General features: G+C 46.5%; 1 protein-coding gene across 4 annotated transcripts in view; it reads right to left on the bottom strand.

The window, feature by feature from the left end:
• The window catches only part of suco (SUN domain containing ossification factor), a 56,976-nt gene extending 38,309 nt beyond the window's left edge, over nt 1–18,667 (bottom strand). For all 4 annotated transcript variants that reach the window (XM_074667749.1, XM_074667751.1, XM_074667750.1 and 1 more), the window contains exon 1: nt 18,398–18,667. In XM_074667749.1, coding sequence (XP_074523850.1) covers nt 18,398–18,450 — 53 coding nt within the window. In that variant the 5' untranslated portion in view covers nt 18,451–18,667. The remainder of the gene's footprint in view (nt 1–18,397) is intronic.
• Nucleotides 18,668–18,850: the final 183 nt, after the last annotated feature.

The raw sequence follows: 18,850 nt of genomic DNA, 5'->3' as shown, positions 1-18,850 counted from the left end.
ACTTAAACACTCTGCCCTGCAGCCCCACTTCTGCGTTCTCTCTCGATGCTGCCTACGTAGCCTCTCTGCCAGCATGGTGATCCACGAAGACCAGGGAGTTCTTGCTATGCGTGTCGGGATGTTGTGAGAATCAATAAAATCAGCAGTAATGCTCTGTGTGACCTCCTGTCCTATCCGGAGCAGTTTGTGTCTGTTATATCTGGTTTGAAGTTTGTCCATTAGTCTGTTTTCAATGCACTGGTTGGGAGAGCAGTTAGCTGCAGCTGTTGTGAGCGCCGCCATTGTAACCAATGAAGAAGAAGAGAGAGAAACAGAGGGTTAAAGAAGGAAAGAAAGGACGAAGAGAGGATGTCACACTGATCTGATGCAGGTTAACTCTAAAAACCAGCCACAGGGGAGACAAACTACAGACTACAGCACCAAACTGAGCTGACTGCGACTCAGGCTGAGCCGCTCTCAGGAGCACAAAAGGCCGCCACTGGGACCCAAACAGGGAACCCCCCGTCCTTTCACCCTCCTCACTGCCTTCTCTCTGTTCTCCTCTCTGGCCTCCTCTGCCCCCACCCTCCCCCCTTGTCTCCTCCTGAGTGTCGTCGTTCCTGTGAAGATGATAAAAGTAAAGGGGGGGCGGGCTGAGACGGGCTGATGTGAGGAGAGCTCTCTGACCTATTTCTTCATTCAGGTTGTGATGTAACAGTGGGAGGGGGAAGCTTCAGACCCACAGTCGGAGGGTAATCAAGAGTCCAAAGAGAGAGAGGAGGAGAGGGGAGAGCTCAGTGTGCTCTCAGAGCAGGAGTGGGTCAATGCTAAGTTAATGAAGGAAGAGCCTGAGGCCAGGCTAATGAGTCAGCAGCCTGAAAACACACCTCCTCCTTCCCCTCCTCCCTCTCCCACTTCAGAGACACCCAGCAGGGAGTTAAAACAAGAAGTGTGTCTGTTACTGACAGAGAACTGTGACAGATCAATGGAGAGATCAGCTGTTACGGACACATGATGGAGCTGAGAGCGGCTCTGATAGAGGAGCAGTTTACACAGACACACACAAACACACTGTCCCCTGCAGGCCACCAAGCCAAATCCCAGGGCCCAACTATTTCCTGTTGACTTTAGGTCCTTTCAGAGCCAGGAGGCTTAAAGTCAGCTGGACTGGACTGAACCGACTGAGTGAGCAGACACAGAGCGGAGAGAGCTGCAGAGACAACAGTCTGATCCTCCTGCAGGGCACGCTGGCTGGACTGGGGTCTGTTTCAGGAGTGCTTCCTAAAGTCCTCTCTGTCCTCTCTCCCTGCTCTGACACTTTGACACCTTCTGCCTGTTTGCTTTTCCTGAACAAAGAAGGCAGAACACACACACACATTATGACACAGCACCACAGTGAGTCTGTAACTCGGCCCGGCTCGGTCTAGGGCAGATTAGCTGCTGCCTGTCTCCCTCTGTCTCCGTCCTGGCCTAAATCTGAGGACAGCTGCCTGCTAACCATATTACCTCACACACTCAACCTCGAACTAAGACACAGCCTGAGACGGCTTGAAGTCCCCACTCCTATTGTATGTGTCCAAGGGGAAACTCAGGCCTCGTCACAGCTTCTTGAAAAAAAGAAGTTTCTGTGGAGAACATCCAGAGATGATCCTGAAACTGAATCATTTTAACATTTCCAGTTCCCAAAGATGAACATCCAGCTGGGAATGAAGTGTCTTTGAGCTTCACTGAAGTTGGAGAAGGTTATTGTCCAACTAGGGATGGAACAGTTTATGACAGAAATCTGAACCATTCAGTTGTCCTCACTGGGTTCGGGGCATGTGTGCTTCCTTTTGTTCGTGTTTTTCTTTTTTCTCCGTTTTACTGCTCAGTCTGAAGCAAGTATGTAGCTCTGATCATACACATGGGCAACGCGAGGCAAAGGAGAACAGCAGGAAACTTTGTGGAGAGGCGTGTGTGTTGTGTACATGTCAAGCAGGGAAGACAGAGTTAGAGGGTGTACCTGTGGCATTGTGGCGTTCTGCTGTCTGGGAGCATTTTAGATTCAGTGTGAGCTCTGATAACGACAGGAAGAAAGAGGTGGTTAAAACCACGACCCAGAGTTGCTAACTTAGAGACTCTGTCACTACATTTAATGATTTTTAGGCCCCTCTCTGAGTTTTTCTTTTAAAACTTGTGACTTTTCTGGAGTTTGGAGAATCTGAAGTTACGGTGTGTTTTGACTTTCTCCATGGTCAGAGTGTGAGCCCCTCCCCTAACAAAAACACAGGGACAATCTTCACTCGCAGCAGATGAAATCACTTATGTGTGTGTCTCATTCCGGTCACTTCTGCCGGTCCCAAGCCCAGGGTTGATGTATTCAGACATAAAAAAAAGAAGAGTGGACAGAAGAAAGTGAATTTGAAGTTCTAAACATGTTTATGATGTGCTTTACAAGCTTTCTGTCTCTCCAACGATATTTCTCTCTCCTACAGAGTCCATGAAAATGACATGCAAAGACAGTAGCGTCATTTAGTGGCTCTCTGGGAGAGCCAATTGGATTTTCCTTACCGAGGAGTTGGCATGTTCAAACTAGCAATGTTTCACTCAGCTTTGATAATATTTGAAATAGAAAACAGCCTCATTCTTTCAGGTTGTTAATGATGATGGATGAGATAGTTGACTAATAGTTACATTAGGGCTGCAGCTATCCAATATTTTGGTATTTGAGTATTCTACTGAAAATCCCATCGATTAATCGAGTAATCAGATAAAGCACATTTTTGTTTCGTTAAAGAGCAGTTATCTTTAAAATGAAAATTTGTTTCATGCAAGTGTAAAATCAAGTGACTTTGGATAATAAATTTTAAGTTCCATGCGATCTGACAAGATATGAGACATTTTAACTAGGAATAAGACATTCCTGAAAGATTTTGAGTCTTTGCTGTGTTTAGACTAAAATGATGATCTCTGCTGTATTGGAGCACATATGGCTCCATTACTCTATTTGAAATACCACTCTTTGATCTTTTTAAAATTAAACGATTCCTTGAGGCAATTACTCAAGTATTTTTTGTTATCGAGTACCTCGAATTATTCGATGAATCGTTTCAGCTCTGAATTATATATTATCTGTAAATAGTGTATTATAAGGGTAATAAAAGTGTAAAAAACAATAACAATGTACACTGAACTGAACGGAAAAATGTGACCACAAAACCGTGACAAGAACCAAAAGGTGGATTTTGTGAACACTTCCATCCCTATGCTCAACACCAAGCTCTGACCCAGCAGGTAGACTCCAGACATCTCCTTTGAACCAGTACCTCTGAGTCAGTCTGATGTTTCTGTCCTTACGGTGAAGACCAAGCTGTCACTATGCACAATAACCACTGACTGAACTGGAGCCAGTGAGACAGTGTGCCAACGTTAGTAACATCAAAACACATTCAAAGTGGACTCCTTTAAACACACACCCCAAACAGATCATTTAAAAAAAAAAACTATCAAAGGAGCCTGTTTATGTCTGCTGTAGGGGTTTAACATGGAGCTTTATGGAGACTGACTCACTGCTGGAAACAGACTCTAGTGGACACTCAGGGAAATGCAGTTCTCTAACACAGTCAGAACTGAAGTGGTGACTTCCTTATGTCCATGGTGTTGGGGCATGTGTCAGGGATGTGCTAACACAGCAGTGTGTGTGTCCTGCACAGAGGAGACTTGTGTAGTTTTAGATTTTCACATCTTCTCTTCCCCATGACAGAGGACTGGACTGGTGCATGATGGGAGGAGAATCATGAAGAACTGCCAAGCCATGTTAACACACACACACACACACACACACACACACACACACACACACACACACACACACACACACACACACACACACACACACACACACACACACACAAATAACTGCATCTGTTTCCTCACACAGCACCGTCTCTGAATAAACTGAATCTGGTCATTCTTCAAACACAGAGCCAGAGGAGGAGGACAGGGATAAAAAAAGGGAAGGCACACCAGCAGAGGTGGATTATGGGGCAGGGAGGCGTGCCAGGGTTTGCCAGGGAAAAGTAGGGCAGGCAGACAAAAACATGGCGTCACCGATTGGATGAAAAAGAGGCGGGGCTGCCGTCCTGAGAGGCTGGGACGTGTTGGCATGTTGTGGGGGGAATGTGTGCTCCAGTTAGCCTCCACATCAGGAACACCACAGCACAGCAGCTTGTCTTAAAGCCAGCTCATCCCCCATAATCCTCTTCACTGGAACATCGCAGGTCATCCATGACCCAATAACTGGACCCACACACCTCTGAAGAGGACACCTCGTGTATCTTAGACCCAGTAGAGCTCAGCACAGACTCTGTGTTTGCAGTGCGATGGAGAAGTTTCTTTATTTCTCCACAGATTGTGTAGACATGAGGCGGAGTAGTCTCAGAGTTAGAGGAGTCTGTCTCAGTTTCATCTCATCCTGAGACCACGTGTGAGTTTCAGGCTCTGAATTCTGCAGAAATACAAATCTTCCTGATGTGCACTGGTTGACAGCAGACTGAAACCAGCTCAGATGTTTGGCTCTGCTGCACACTAGATAACTCTTTCTGTTCATCTCATCACTTCTCACTTGGACAACACAGAGACCCATCTGCAAAGTCAGTATGTTCCTTAAAAGAAGCAGTTGATCATCACTGCCTGGGCAAACCAAGCTTCTTCAGCTCAGTGCAGGGCAGAAATGAACTCGTCTTCTCTCACTACAAATAGGGCAGTTTGTGGTGTTAGGATTGGTCTAAAGCAGGGGTCACTAACCTTTCTGAGACGAGGGCTACCTCATGGGAAGTGAGTGGCTTGAAGGGCTACATGTCCGATAAAAACTTTCAGAACAAAACCTCACAGATCACTTTTAATAACCTTAATTATATTAGAAGTGGAGTTACTATGTGAAGAGACTGCTCACGTCTCAATGTTAATGATTTCACAATTATTATGAATGATTCACAGAACAATGATGGTAGAAAGGAGCTCCACAGTGACCAGTACTGTTTTTTGGAACACGCTTTGCAGGCAACTTAAGTGGTTTTTGTGGGCACCCCAGGTCTAAAGGGTGTGAAACATGGTGACAGAGTGTCACAGAGCTCATGTTGAAATGTGTAAATTGTTATTTAGCTTGGAAACCGTTAGACCAGAGAAATCCTAATTCATGGTTGTAGATCAACAAGGAAAGCCTTGATCTCCTCACATTTAGAGAGCTGAAACCAGGAGAGGCTCCAGGTTTTTCCATCCATCTGTTTCTGGTCTGAAATAACCTCATGGACTGAGGCTGGATCCTGAGCTCCAGATCAAAGCTGCTGCTTGCAGAGGCAGCACAGATCTCTGCTTTCAGAGACAAATAAAAACCTGAGTGATGAATGATGGAGCTTCCTGCAGCAGCAGCAGCACTTCTGCCCCGTCAGTCTTCAGCATGCAGTGTTAAATGGGAGAGGTGATGGGGTCAGCTGGTGGGCTCATTTCCACTAAGTGCTCTGATGCTTTCTGCTGACTTGCTGTGTTGGAGGATGTTTACTTCACCTCTACAAAGAATTACGACTTGGGCCGCTGCTGGCACCAGGATCTGGGTCTGTGGTTATGTCAGAGGAGGAAATCTGTCCTAACTGCTCCAAAACTCTCAGAATGAGCCTCTTTGGCTCCAGTTTGGGCTTAGGAGTAAAAGCATCTTACGCTCTCAATCTTCTCCAGAATGCAGAGAGCTGCAGAGAGCTGCAGAGAGCTGCAGAGATCTACGGAGATCTCCGGAGCTGTCCTGAGAGTGCAGCGGGTCCAAAGGTGAAAACCCTGAACAGAATGAATTCAATGAGCAGTGCTTAAAGTCCCACCCTTCTTAGTCCAGGATTCAGGTGCTCTACCTGTCAGCCTGTGTGGGGCAGATGATAAAGCTGTGCTTAAACAGCAGCAGAATCAAATCCATCAGACTTAAGTCCTGTTTTGAACTGGACCCTGATCCCTGGATCTCTGTCTTTCTGATGAAACATTAAGCTAACACACACTCAGCTCCTGCAGAAAGGCCTCCTTCATGTCTGATCTCTTGTAATAGCAGGTCACACAGTATGAGCCCACAGTGATCTGAGCCTATTGTACATCCTGTTTGACGATAGAGGCTCTTTGACGCACAGCAGCTCACCTAGGACGCAGTTAGAGAGCAGACACACCTTCAGATAAAATGTCAGCCAACAGGCCTTCAGGCCACAGAGCCTGCAGGAAAACTCAGACCAGACCCCAACCTCTGCTTAGTAACAGATCTGGGTCTGCAGACCAGCAAAGCAACCAATGAGAGAGCTGGTTCAATGAAGACCAGCAATGCAACCAATGAGAGAGCTGATTCAATGAGGACCCAGACTGCATCAGGTACGGTCCAAAAACTTGGATCAGGGGTCAGCAAGTGCTCACTACTGTCACCATGCATCACTCCAACCTCAGCCCCACCAGAACCAGAAACCCAGTGATGGTCCACGACCCAAGAGACTCAGGAAAGGGCATGGAGTCACAGTGATGTCTGAGGATGAAGAGCAGATGAAGAGTGTCACAGTGATGTCTGAGGATGAAGAGCAGATGAAGAGTGTGACAGTGATGTCTGAGGATGAAGAGCAGATGAAGAGTGTCAGAAACATGCAGTCCAGTCCTCTGATGAAGCTCAGTCACAGCAGGTAGACAGTAAAGGTTCAGGGAGAGCTCAGGTGAACTTCTCTCTGATCAGCTGGAGCCACTTAGCTACTCTGGTAGTAAGCAAGCCAGACCTGTAGTTAGAACTGTCTTGTCTTTTGGTTGATCTCCATCAGAGTAGAGTTAATGCTCAGAGCAGAAGTGGAGCAACAGATGCTCATCTTATTGAAAGACAGTCAGCAGATTCAACAACATGGTAGACCACGACAAGCCAACCAACGCTATTGTTGTACGGTGGAATGCACTTGCGCAAAGCGCAGTGTGACATCAGCGTTTCCACTGAAAATCACAGCTAACTGTTTACACGGCAACAGTGGCGGCAACATTTCAGAAAAATTCCACTCTGGAGGCTGTTTTAAAAGTTTGCGTTCTAGGTCGGCTAAAACGCTCTAACTGTGTAAAGGGAAAGGCTGAAACTAGGGCTGCAGCTATGGAATATTTAAGTATTCGAGTATTCTACAGAAAATCCCATTGATTAATCCAGTAATCGGATAAAATACATTTTTGTTTTGTTAAAGAGCATTTTTAAAATGAAAATTTTTCTCTTTAAGAAATAGAATTTCCTGATACAGCATGTCAGTAAGAGCACTTGCTTTGGTAGCTCCAAAATTTGTAAACACACTTTGACACATTTTTTGTGCCTTGTATATCTCATCAAATGACACCCGAATGACCCAGTAGTCTCCAAACTCCAGAAAAGAAGCTAGATTTGTTGCTAGTTGCTATTTTGTATAAGAGGTGGCGTGAGGGGTCTGAAAACTCTCTTGATATGGCCTCAGCTCTATTTGAAATACCACTCTTTGATCTTTTTTTAAATTAAACGATTCCTCGAGGCAGAGAAAATTACTCGAGTATTTTTTGTAATCGAGTACCTCGAATCTTTCAAGGAATCGTAAAACAAAACTTTTACTTTTCAACATAAAACCGTCCACTGTGGATGCATGATCACGTACAGCAGGGGCAGGAGAGGCATCACACCTTCACCTCAGGACACAGTGTGCTAACACATGCTGCAGGGTGGTCAAACATTAACATGTAATGTATGCACACACACACACACACACACAACACTTGATTTCAACACACAACACCACATACCATCATGGAGCTAACACACCCCAACAGAGGCATTTGCATACACAGCAGATCTGAAACAATGAGTCCAAGTTTTGGTTCTAGTCCAACCAACTTCATCCTCATCCTCCTCATCTATCCAGTCATCCTGTCTGTGGACTGCAGTTTGATGGTCTGAGGACAGCTCATTGGACAGGCTCAGGTTGTCTCTATATGCATGCTGAAGCAAAGCGTGGCCTCATTAGCTTTAGTACACAATGTTCTCTAGCAGCTCTGTGTGTGTGTGTGTGTGTGTGTGTGTGTTGGTATGTGTGTTGGTGTGTGTCAGTCGTGGGCACCTCTTCCCTCTGTACATTGCCCTCATGGTAGTTTAAAGGAAGTTTACCCAAACAGGGTCACGTTCTCTGCACAGCAGAGCAGAGCCCCAACAAAGAGGAAGAGAGTAACAGACCCTCACACGCAGTGTGAGCCAGGCCGCTGCTAGGAGCACGGAGCAGAGAGGGGGAGGGGACGCAGGGGAGCACAAACACTGAGCCTTCCTCCCTCTCTCTGAGGGAAGCAAAGAAAAACCTGAACCTGAAGAGTCCGACCGCTCAGATCCTGAAACCATGACAATGACATGCTGTGAGACTCATTTTAACACCTGAGGACAGAAAACACCTTTAGAGAAGCAGAATCAAACCACGAGGCAAAGATCACTCCACACACACTCCATCATCTGTGGCCCTCTGCCTTTCCCTCTGCACACACACTTAAACACTACCTTAGTGTTCTGACCTCCACCTGGCTCCTCCTGACTCCACCTGGCTCCGCCCTCAGTGCCTCTCACTCACAGTAAACACTGAGTATTTCCATTCAAAGCAGTGACTCAGCCTCGGGCTGCTGGCCTGCATTCAACTCTCACAGCAACTACCTTTTCCAAGAAACTTCAACAGGATCCTGGAAACTGGTTCCTGCTGCTGCTGCTGCAAAATCAAGACTGAGAGAGAGCGTGCAGTCCAGCTCTGACGATACACGCTGTGATCTGTGTTCTCAGACACAGGGACACAGACTTGGTTTCATACGGCACAGTCACACGGGTCTGATGGAGGGTCAGCTTAGGAAGTGTCCAGCTGATCTTAAATGGAGCAGCGGCTCAGCTCCAGGTCTGAGGACGTGGTCACACTGGCCAACCGTGCCGTGCCTAAGCACGTTTCAGCCCTAAAGCACGTTTGGAATGGCCAGTGTGACCACAACTGTGTCGTGCTTAAGCACGATTCCCTTCCATGCTTTGGCACGCTTCAGAGAGGTGGGCTTCGGCACGGTTTACTTCATGCACGAGCACAAGCACGCCGACAGCGCGTGTGATCTTTGACGTATGATCACCGCAAGCGCATTTCTCGACAATCAATTTACATGAAGCGGGGGTGTTAGAGAGCTGTGTCGGGCCAAAACGATTTATAATAAGTCCAAAAGTCTCTAAAGTTGTAGCAGTACTCTCTGTGTCTCATTGTGCTGACTCTGATGAGATCGCACTTCATGTAAACAGACGCTTCATGATGACATGTGCGGGCCGTGTGTGAGTCTGATACCCGCTAAAGTCCGGTTCACATTGGGGTAGTGTGACTGCCGGCCGTACTCTCCAGCTGGGGAACAGCGCTGCGGGGGGGCAATCGTGCTTAGGCACGGCACGGTTTGGATGGCCAGTGTGACCACTCTCTCAGGTCTCATTATGAGGTCTGAGGGTTCAGGGGGTGGGAGTCACCTATTCCAAAGATGAAGCTAATGTGGTAAAAAAAAACACACAGGGATTTAAACAGTAACGTCTTTCTCTCAGGGGCCTCTGCATGGCCCCCCAACTTCAACACACCTCAGATATGAGAGTCCCTGATCCAGATGTCACCCCACCCTGGAGGGATCAGCTGAGTCTAGACCCAAAGTGACCTACTGATCCAATTCCAGTGCAGCCTGACTATCATCACTGAACATGCTGCACATGTAGACCCCAGATCCAGACCTCAGATCCAGATCTCCTTTCCTGGCCTCAGCTCATTTTGATGTCTTGACTTTTTGGTCACCTTTCATTGGGGTGTCAGACCAAAACGATCCGACCCCAGAATGTGGAGCTAGAAACACTGCAGACTGCTGATTGGTTGAAAGAATGGTCACTTCCTGTGTGGCTGCTGTATCTCTCCAGGCAGCATACAGCCTTCTCTGAAACAGTCTGAATGATGATGAATTGCTGGATGTCTTCATCGTTGCTCTTTGCTAACTGTGTCACGTTTTTCTTCTTCATTGGATTCATTGGTGGGGTACAGTGTCTCACTGCTATGCTGTCACACTATTACATAGCTGACTCGTCTATCAGCATCGAGGCTAACATGCAGCATACCAAGAAGGGCACAGTTGGCTGTGGAAAAACTAACAGGACCAGGCTTTAATGATCCAACCTGTACCAACCTGTACTGATCCAGACTGGACCACTGGGTGGAAACATGGCTTTAGTCCCTGTGACAGGTGGAAGAAGCCGTCTGATCTACCGCAGGCCTTTATGGTTTCTTTATGACACTTCCATTAAAAACCTGTAAATCATACAATCACAGCGACACTCCACCGGGTTGAGATATGAGACCTGTTTATGGTTTTACCATCGTTATCATACAAACAAATCAAGCAGCAAGTGTTTCCTGGTTTTATTAACCCTCCAGTGATCCACTGATGGACTGATAAAAGTACAGAGCCCTGATCTGTTAAAGTGATACTCCGGGATGGAACAAGTTGGGTCCTATCAAAAGGTTTAGGGCAGAAATTACCCCTACAGCAGTGTTTTTGTGCAGCAGAAGCCCAGAGCGCACACACCAAACACCCCCTCCCTGCTCCTCTGCCGGTTTCCTCTGGACTCAGACGGGGCCATATTTTACTTGACCAAAAACACAAATAAACGGACTCCCACCGAAAAACTCTGATATCGGTCTGCATTCACGCTTTGTTTAGAGAATTTTCAGCTCAACACACACAAAAACACCGCTAAATAAGGCTCTAGTTCTCATCGTGTCTCTTCGTCCTGGCTGACTACCTGTGTTTGTTTATATCAGGCACGCCGTGCCAGATATAAACAACTGATACACTGATAGACTGATACACTAAGCGGCGAGCGCCTCGTAGCCAGCTGTGGCTCTGCAGCAGCGGTAGCGCCGTTTTACAACACAATGAGAACTACAGCCTTATTTAGCTGTGTTTTTGTGTGAAAGTAACGTGCTGAAAATTCTCTAAATAAAACGTGAATGCAGACCCATATCAGATTTTTTTGGTGGGAGTCCGTTTATTTGTGTTTTTGGTCAAGTAAAATATGGCCCCGTCTGAGTGCAGAGGAAACCAACAGAGGAGCAGGGAGGGGGTGTTTGGTGTGTGCGCCTGGGCTTCTGCTGCACAAAAACACTGCTGTAGGGGTCATTTCTGCCCTAAACCTTGTGATAGGACCCAACTTTTTCCATCCCGGAGTATCACTTTAAAGTAAAGGTGGAAAGGGTCTCAGAGTCAGAGGTCTTTCTTCTTTAACACGTTGGTCAGTCGTCATGTTAGCTCTGGAAGACAACCCCACGGCTGCTCCTTCCACATACCTCGCACCTTCAGCTCAGAGAGCCACATGGTGAGCCCCCTCTATGAGGGAGAGGAGGAGGAGGAGGAATAGGAGGAAGCTTTAGCATGAGTGTGTTGAACACCAGGACTTCATGATGTTACAGCATCACCAGCGTCTGCCCAGCCTGAGCACTCTGCTGCACTTTTGGACGGTCTGACAGAACAGGGAGACACGCAGCATGTAAACACACATTAGCTGCATTTCCATTACACTTTTTTGCAAAATAAAAGCGAAATTTCTGAAGTTTCAACAAAGAACAATTTTGCCTTGCCGGTGTTTCCATTACGACCAGAATTGCGCACACTTTAGTAAAGTAAAACATAATGTCCGTCCAGACGCTGCACTCATGATGATGCTGATTCTTGAACATTAGTGTTTTTATTCACTGCTCAAACTGTCGGCTGTGATCAGGCTAACTGAAAACAAACACGAACAAAACACTGAATGAAGATCATCATCTTCAGGTCACATACACTCAGTCACGCACACAGACCTCCGCCCCTCCCTCCTGCTGCTCTCTGACCCGCTCACAGCCGTCCAGCCAGAGTCCGTTTGTGTGGCAGTGGACCTGTACAAGGAGGTGAGGGAGGTGCATTGTTATGACTATGTGACGTTTTGCGAAAAAGGTGTTTCCATTGCACTTTTGCAAGAAACTTCAATATAGAAACTTCTGCAAAACTTCCTTATGAGAGCGTAAAAACTTTTTATCAATTTTCTTTTTGAAAATGTGGTGTTGCCATTACCATTTCTTTATTGCCATTTTTACATTTTGCACAATTCTAGGTGTAATGGAAACACAGCTATTTTTCATATCATCCACTGCTCCTCAGTCCTGCCTCTAACACTTCCTGTGTCATCATCTTACTGGTTTTATCAGAGCTTTCACCAGGCGAGGCCCACGTTTGGGTTGGTCGGTGAGTTCAGGAGAGGCAGTGTGATGGCTCAGCTCTGGTCCAGTCTCTGTGGTGATGACCCTATGAGCAGCTCTGCCCTCAGACAAACTGTGTCCTGTAAAGTCCAGAAACACTGCTTGTAGAGCAGGTGAGTCAGCTTCCATCTGGCTCCAGGTTCAGGGCTGCAGAGGCACAACCACACAGTGTGTGTCTGAAACCTGTCTGGGCCCTGTGAGCAGGAACACTGGCTCTGTTATCACTATGATTACATGTCTATGGTCTTACAATCATACAGGCTGCAGCAAATAACCCCCCCCCCCCCCCCCCCCCCCCCCCCCCCCCCCAACACTGACTGGACTCATCCTTCCTAATTAATAATTAGAGGTCGACAGATATGGGTTTTTTGGGGGCTGATGCAGATGCCGATGCTTTCCAAATTTGGGCAGCCGATGCGGACATGCATAGCCGATTTTTCCAATTTGATATTCAGGCTGAATGTTAAGTAAATATATATTTATCACATTTTTGTGAAACGCAGCAATTTCTGAGCAACTAAAATAAATCTATTACAACAAGTCGTGTCCAGTCCTCTGAACATTTATTCAGCTTTCAAAACAATGAAATATTTTGTCTGAGTAAACACACAATGTAACCAGCAGTAGTAAACATTCACACTCTTCTTAAAATGTCACAAAAGAAATTCAAACTTATTAATATAATTTGAACAAAAGTATGTAATTTATCCAAGTGGTTCCACAAGTTTGAGGCGCTCATCTTTTTTGTGCCTGATCAAAAATTGCGTCATTTTATACAACGGATCAAAAATCGGCTTTTTAAAAGAAAATACAGCCGATGGCGGATAGAGACAAATGTCCAAATATCGGCCCGATATATCGGTCGACCGATATATCGGTCTACCTCTATTAATAATGCGGCCAAAATTGTGTGTTGGTGCAACAAGTTGAGAAAGCTGGTGGCACCAGCACATGACCACCAGTGGAAAAGTCAGTGTACAGCCCAGAGATGCATGTGGGCATCACAACAATGTCCACTTACGCAACAACCACCCCAGAGAGGGAACTCTGACAATGTGGGCTGACACAAAGATCCTTTAATGAGGGTCCTCAGATCCTCAGTCCCCTTCAGCAAGTTTCAGAGGGCCAGAAAGAAGGAGTCCAGACCCCAAACCAAACTCCTTCACAACTATTTCACTGCTCTTTAACCATGAGTGTATGCTTGTGTGTGTGTGTCTGCTGACTCACGTGTCAGCTGTGTAGCTCTAATGTTTGTGAGGATTGCTCAACAGCTCCAGCGGTGGGTTGGGAAACCCTGACCCTGCACAGACGGCCCCTATAGACCATCACACCCTATAGATCCTCCAGGAAACAGGTTGAACAAGCAAAACCCTGTACTGTTCCTCACTGGACTCAAAGTTCAAACACACCAACACTCCTGTGTCGACAAAAACACACACACACACACACTCTCAGTAAACCATCACAGCATGATTTAAAGGAGCGTAGAGGAGCTCTGATCAGGGGATGAATACTGACCAAGCCCCTTACACAGAGGGGTCAGTCCCATGAGAGCCATACAGGAGTCTGTCCTTCAACATGACACAGTTTCAAGGTCAGAGGATGATGACGACACTAAAGATGTGTAAACAAAGCATCAAGTATCCTTCTGTAATATTTGATCTATCAGAAAAGATCCTGGACTTTTTCAGACTCTGATCTGATGGGGTGATCTACCTCTGCAGGTGGTTCAGAGACCTCAGACTGAAACCACTTCATCACCAGTTAAAAAACTGGGACTTTGAGCAGTAACGTTTGTTTCTGTTCTCACTGACGGTGAACTGAACCTCTTTCAGTCCTTGAGGATGTATTCTCAGGCTCTGGGAGCAAACAGCCAATTGTCTGATAGATGAATCAGTCTGTGGTGAGCTGCAGCCCAGGTGTCTGCAGACTGACCTGAGCTGGTTCGCTGGCTGCAGAGTGCTCTCCAGAGTGCTGCTGATCATTGCACAGAATGATCATCTGAGAGCCTAATGAGAGCATGAGAGCAAAGCAGAGTGACACACACTGACATGGTGTGTGTGTGCGTGTGAGAGCACATTTCAGTGAGAACACAAAATAACTGGAGACATGTCAGAAACAGTCAGCAGACACCTGGAAAATCCGGTGAGGACCTCAATGAGGGGTGTGTATTGGCGTGGTATGATCCTGGTATTGGGTATTGGTCCGATCCAGCACCTCAAACCTAGATCAATATTGGTGGGAAGGGGCCAATCCACGGTGCTGATCCAGGCAGCCAGCTCTGAGGCATGCAGCTTACTACTTAACACTGGTAACTAGAGCCCGACCAATGTGGGATTTTTGGGGCCGATACAGATACCAATACTGAGGGCAAAAAGAAGCCGATATCCTGTATATCGGCTGATATCCAATATATTGGCTGATATATATAATAAATCCATTGATATACAAGGGATAAATACTGTATATGAACACAAATTATTACTAGCTATTGAAAAGTTCCATCTTCCATTTAATGCATGGGACTAAACTAGATTTTAAGTAACAATGTAGCTCCTTTCAGAACATGCAATAAATACAATTACAACTAAACACATAGAAACATTTTCAAAAATTATTTCAATGAAGACAATAACTTGTGAATTTATAAGCCCAGGTTAATCCTGCATGGCATTATGAAGTGAGACGCTGTGTGGTAGCCTTATATTAATTAACACACAGGAGCAGGAGCAACAGAATCACCGCGGAGCAAAAATGTTTACAATCGGCTACATTTTGGCTAATGTTGACTAATCGCTGACAGGCTATAATCGGCCCACCCGATTAATCGACCCACCCCACCCGATTAATCGGCCCACCCGATCAATTGGTCGGGCTCTACTGGTAACCCATTGGTTTTGGGACCAGAAAAGTTGGTTGGGTGCATCCCTGCTGAGGAGTGAGCCAAGATGGCAGACCAAACACACAGGAGCCCCGCTGCCCACTCTGAAGCACACAAACCTGCACGGCTCCAGCAAGCTCTGAGTGAAATCCAGAGGACATTCAATAAACAGGAGCATGGAGTCTGACAGGAAGCTCAAACATCAGCCCTGCAGGCAGCACACGCACACACACACACACATACACAGAGCCTCTCTCTGCTGCTAGGAAACCTCTGGATCTGTGTGAGAACAGCCGTCTCTGTTTCTCTGCTCTCAGTGGAACATGTGAGAGTTTGCACCGAGGAGCGAGAAGCTGGCTGCAGCACGCTGAGAAGCAGGGCTAATGAAGCGCGTGCCTGTTGGTGTAGCGTTGTTAGTTAGTCTGCAGAGAAGTGAAAATGAGCACTGAGAAAGTAAACACTGTGATCGCAGCGAGCTGTTACCTGAGGAGGAGGGGTTACTTAATGCATGTGCTAAAATAAAACCTGGTCCTCCCCTGAATTTCAATGACAGCCATAAATGTGTCCACCCTGGGCCTGCAGCACACACAGCAGCACACACAGCAGCACACACAGCAGCACACACAGCAGCACACACAGCAGCACACACAGCAGCATCCTGGCCTCTTTGTCTGCCTGCTGTAAGCACAGAAAGGGACGCTCAATCTAATCTAAACTGTGCTCTTTAGGAATAATCTAATCTATGGGAATGTGATCATTTCTGAGAGAAGCAATGGTCCAAGGGTCAAAAACACAAACACATCGATCAGTCAGTGCCCCTTCAAGCAGTTAGCATATCGGCTCTGAGCAGGGACACGCGGTAAGAACTCCATCACACTGTTTGATTTACTGATGAGACGCCTCACACACACACACACACACACTGTGGTTCAGAGGTCACAGAGAGAACAAGCAGAGGTTTTTAATAACAAGTCAAAAAAGTGTGTGTATGTTATTCTATCATTGTTGGCTCTAAACAGGAGAGACTACCTCTTCCAGGTGAAGCACTTGGCCTGCTGGTTACTGAATGGATGAGCTGTTATTACCAAGAATCCTCCAGGAGGATGCTCAACGTTTCTCGGACTCAGAGGCCTTACTTAATGTCCACATCACCAGTGAGAAGTGTGTGTGTGCTCCACCTGAGTGTGTGTGTGTGTGTGTGTGTGTGTGAACCACCTGAGTGTGTGTGTGCTCCTGATAATCGGTTTGGATCATGGTGGCATGTTAGCTGGTCTCTTAATCCCATTTCACAAACCCTGCATATTATTACCTGCTCCGTGCCTCCCAGATTAAACAAACTTATTCCAATGGTGTTAATCTACCACAGGTCAGCTGTGTGTGTGTGTGTGTGTGTGTGTGTGTGTGTGTGTGTGTGTGTGTGTGTGTGTGTGTGTGTGTGTGTGTGTGTGTGTCTGTGTGTGTGTGTGTGTGTGTGTGTGTGTGTGTGTGTGTGTGTGAGCACGGTGAGAGGGAACTGCACTAATATACACCACTTGTTTAAAAACCTGATACATGAAGTTGTTCCTGCTGTGTCAGATCTCTGACTAATCAAATCGGAGCACATCACACACAGCTACGGTGGCCTGTAGGGGTCTGACGATCTGTAAAGGCCACAACACAAATGCAAAGCAGTAACAAACAGAAATACAGCCACCAGAAAAGCTAAAAGAGGTCAGTTCTCCCAACAGACACAGAAAATGTGTGAAATCAGGTAAAGCACTCTTTCCTTAACCTTGTGTTGAATACCGCTTCGTAGAGGTCTCACCTTGTGGCATCCTTTGATATTCTTATATTTCTATATAAACCATGTGTCATCTCATATTCAGCTTTACCATGTTTATTTTAATGAATACACCTGTTCCTACTCGCAGTATGTCATCCTTATGGCTAACATCGTCAGAATGACTTTCTTTAAAAGTAGAGAAATCATCACATCATAGTCTTATGAAGGGAGTCTCTTAAAGCTTAAACCATTTGCCAAGACTAACACAGCCGTTAAAAGGCAGCGCTGGACTTCTCAGAGCCGTCAGATCTGACTGTTTGAAAAGATGTCAGAATAAAACACACCATCATAGATCCACTAGTCCAGGGTCTCCTGTTCCCACCCAGCAATACAGCCCTGAAGGTTCTCCAAACACCGGTTTAGATTTGTGCCAAATAAGGGAATCTTTACTACTTTCCTTCTGTATAGACTACAGGACTACAGGTACTGAGCCAAACCCTCAGTACCCAAACCTGGACTAGGTTGTCTAAGAGAGTTTACAGAATCCTTCAGACACTTTTTAGGATCTGTGAAACCTTTTTAGTTTCACTCATGAAAATGCTAAATACTTTACAGCTTCTCTTCTGTGAGGACCACATTGAACCAGGTCCTGAACCAGGTCCCGATCCAGAACCACAATACCTAGACTTTTCAGATCTGCACTTCAATAACCTAAAGAGGTAACATAGTTTTCAAACATAGTTCAGGATTTGAAAAAACCTTGCCTCTCATTGTCAAAATGCAAAACGTGTTTTAACTTTGTTTACACTGGACCAGGTTCCGTTCTAAAACCTACTCTAGTAGTAAAGTCTTATCCTGTTCTATTCTACTCTATTCTATTCTAGTTACACCTTTGAGGTTCGACGATGAGTCATTTCTCAGAGAAAATGGTTTCACAGATCTAAAACTGTTTCAGAGAGTCTGTGGATCCTCTTACGTAGCCTGGGTATCGCGGTTCTGGATCAGGACTTTCACCGGAACCTTCCCACTAACAGCCGGATGGTATGCTGCCAATGAGATGCTAACTTCATCGTCGACCGGACAATAAGGTGCTGAGATCACTTCGATGGATGTGGTCGGTTAGCAGGCTAGCTACCCAACTAAACCCACTAAACCCAACAAACCCACTCAAACCCACGCAGGCTCCCAAACAGGAGTGAGACGAACTGCTCACTGGGCTCGCTGAACCGAGCCTGTCTGTAACATGTTGTCAAGCAGTGAAGGCAGCGAGCTGCTAATGTGTTTATCATGTTAGCTGGGTCCCTTCACACCGATGACAGAAGGATATGATGCGGCACAGACACCGAGCATACTAACGCGACAGACTGACCCGCTTCTCGTGAGCCCGGTTTTGTGGTTAATATGGTCTGCCCTGCCTGACGTGGTGTCAGTGGGTTGATGGGGGTGTGAGGCTGAGCTTACCAGCACAGGAGAGCTGCGATGAAGCACACCAACAAAACGCGCAGCCTCTTCATTATCTTCCCGCGGGGACCAACATCCTCGCTCTGTGGGGTTATTTCTAACCTCTCACGGCGGCTCTGTACATGGACCACAGGCTCTCACTGGGCTCGGGGCCTGCTGCGGGAACAAACCGACAAACGGAGCTCTTCTGTGGATAAAACCTAAGCTTGAGGTGAACTGGTTTTCATTGTGAGGAGCTCTTCGTCCGCCTCTTTTTCAGCTTTCTGGCCCTCTGCTGCTGACGGGGAGCTGCCTGTCGGTAAGGTCAACCCCCGCTCTGACTCTGACCTATCAGACGAGACTCTTCGAACTAATTGACCAATCGCAGGAAACGTAGTAACAGCGTAGGCCTCAGATTCCCCGCCCTCTTCTCATGTGGATGATCTGGTCGCCGTGGAGCAGGACGCGTCACCT

This window comes from Halichoeres trimaculatus, unplaced genomic scaffold, assembly GCF_033239565.1.
Source record: "Halichoeres trimaculatus isolate MK-OKI-2021-1 unplaced genomic scaffold, fHalTri1.1 fHalTri1_scaffold_4, whole genome shotgun sequence".
Lineage (NCBI taxonomy): Eukaryota > Metazoa > Chordata > Actinopteri > Labriformes > Labridae > Halichoeres > Halichoeres trimaculatus.
Note: the sequence above shows the minus strand (reverse complement) of the source record. Positions and strands in the feature narration are given on the sequence as shown.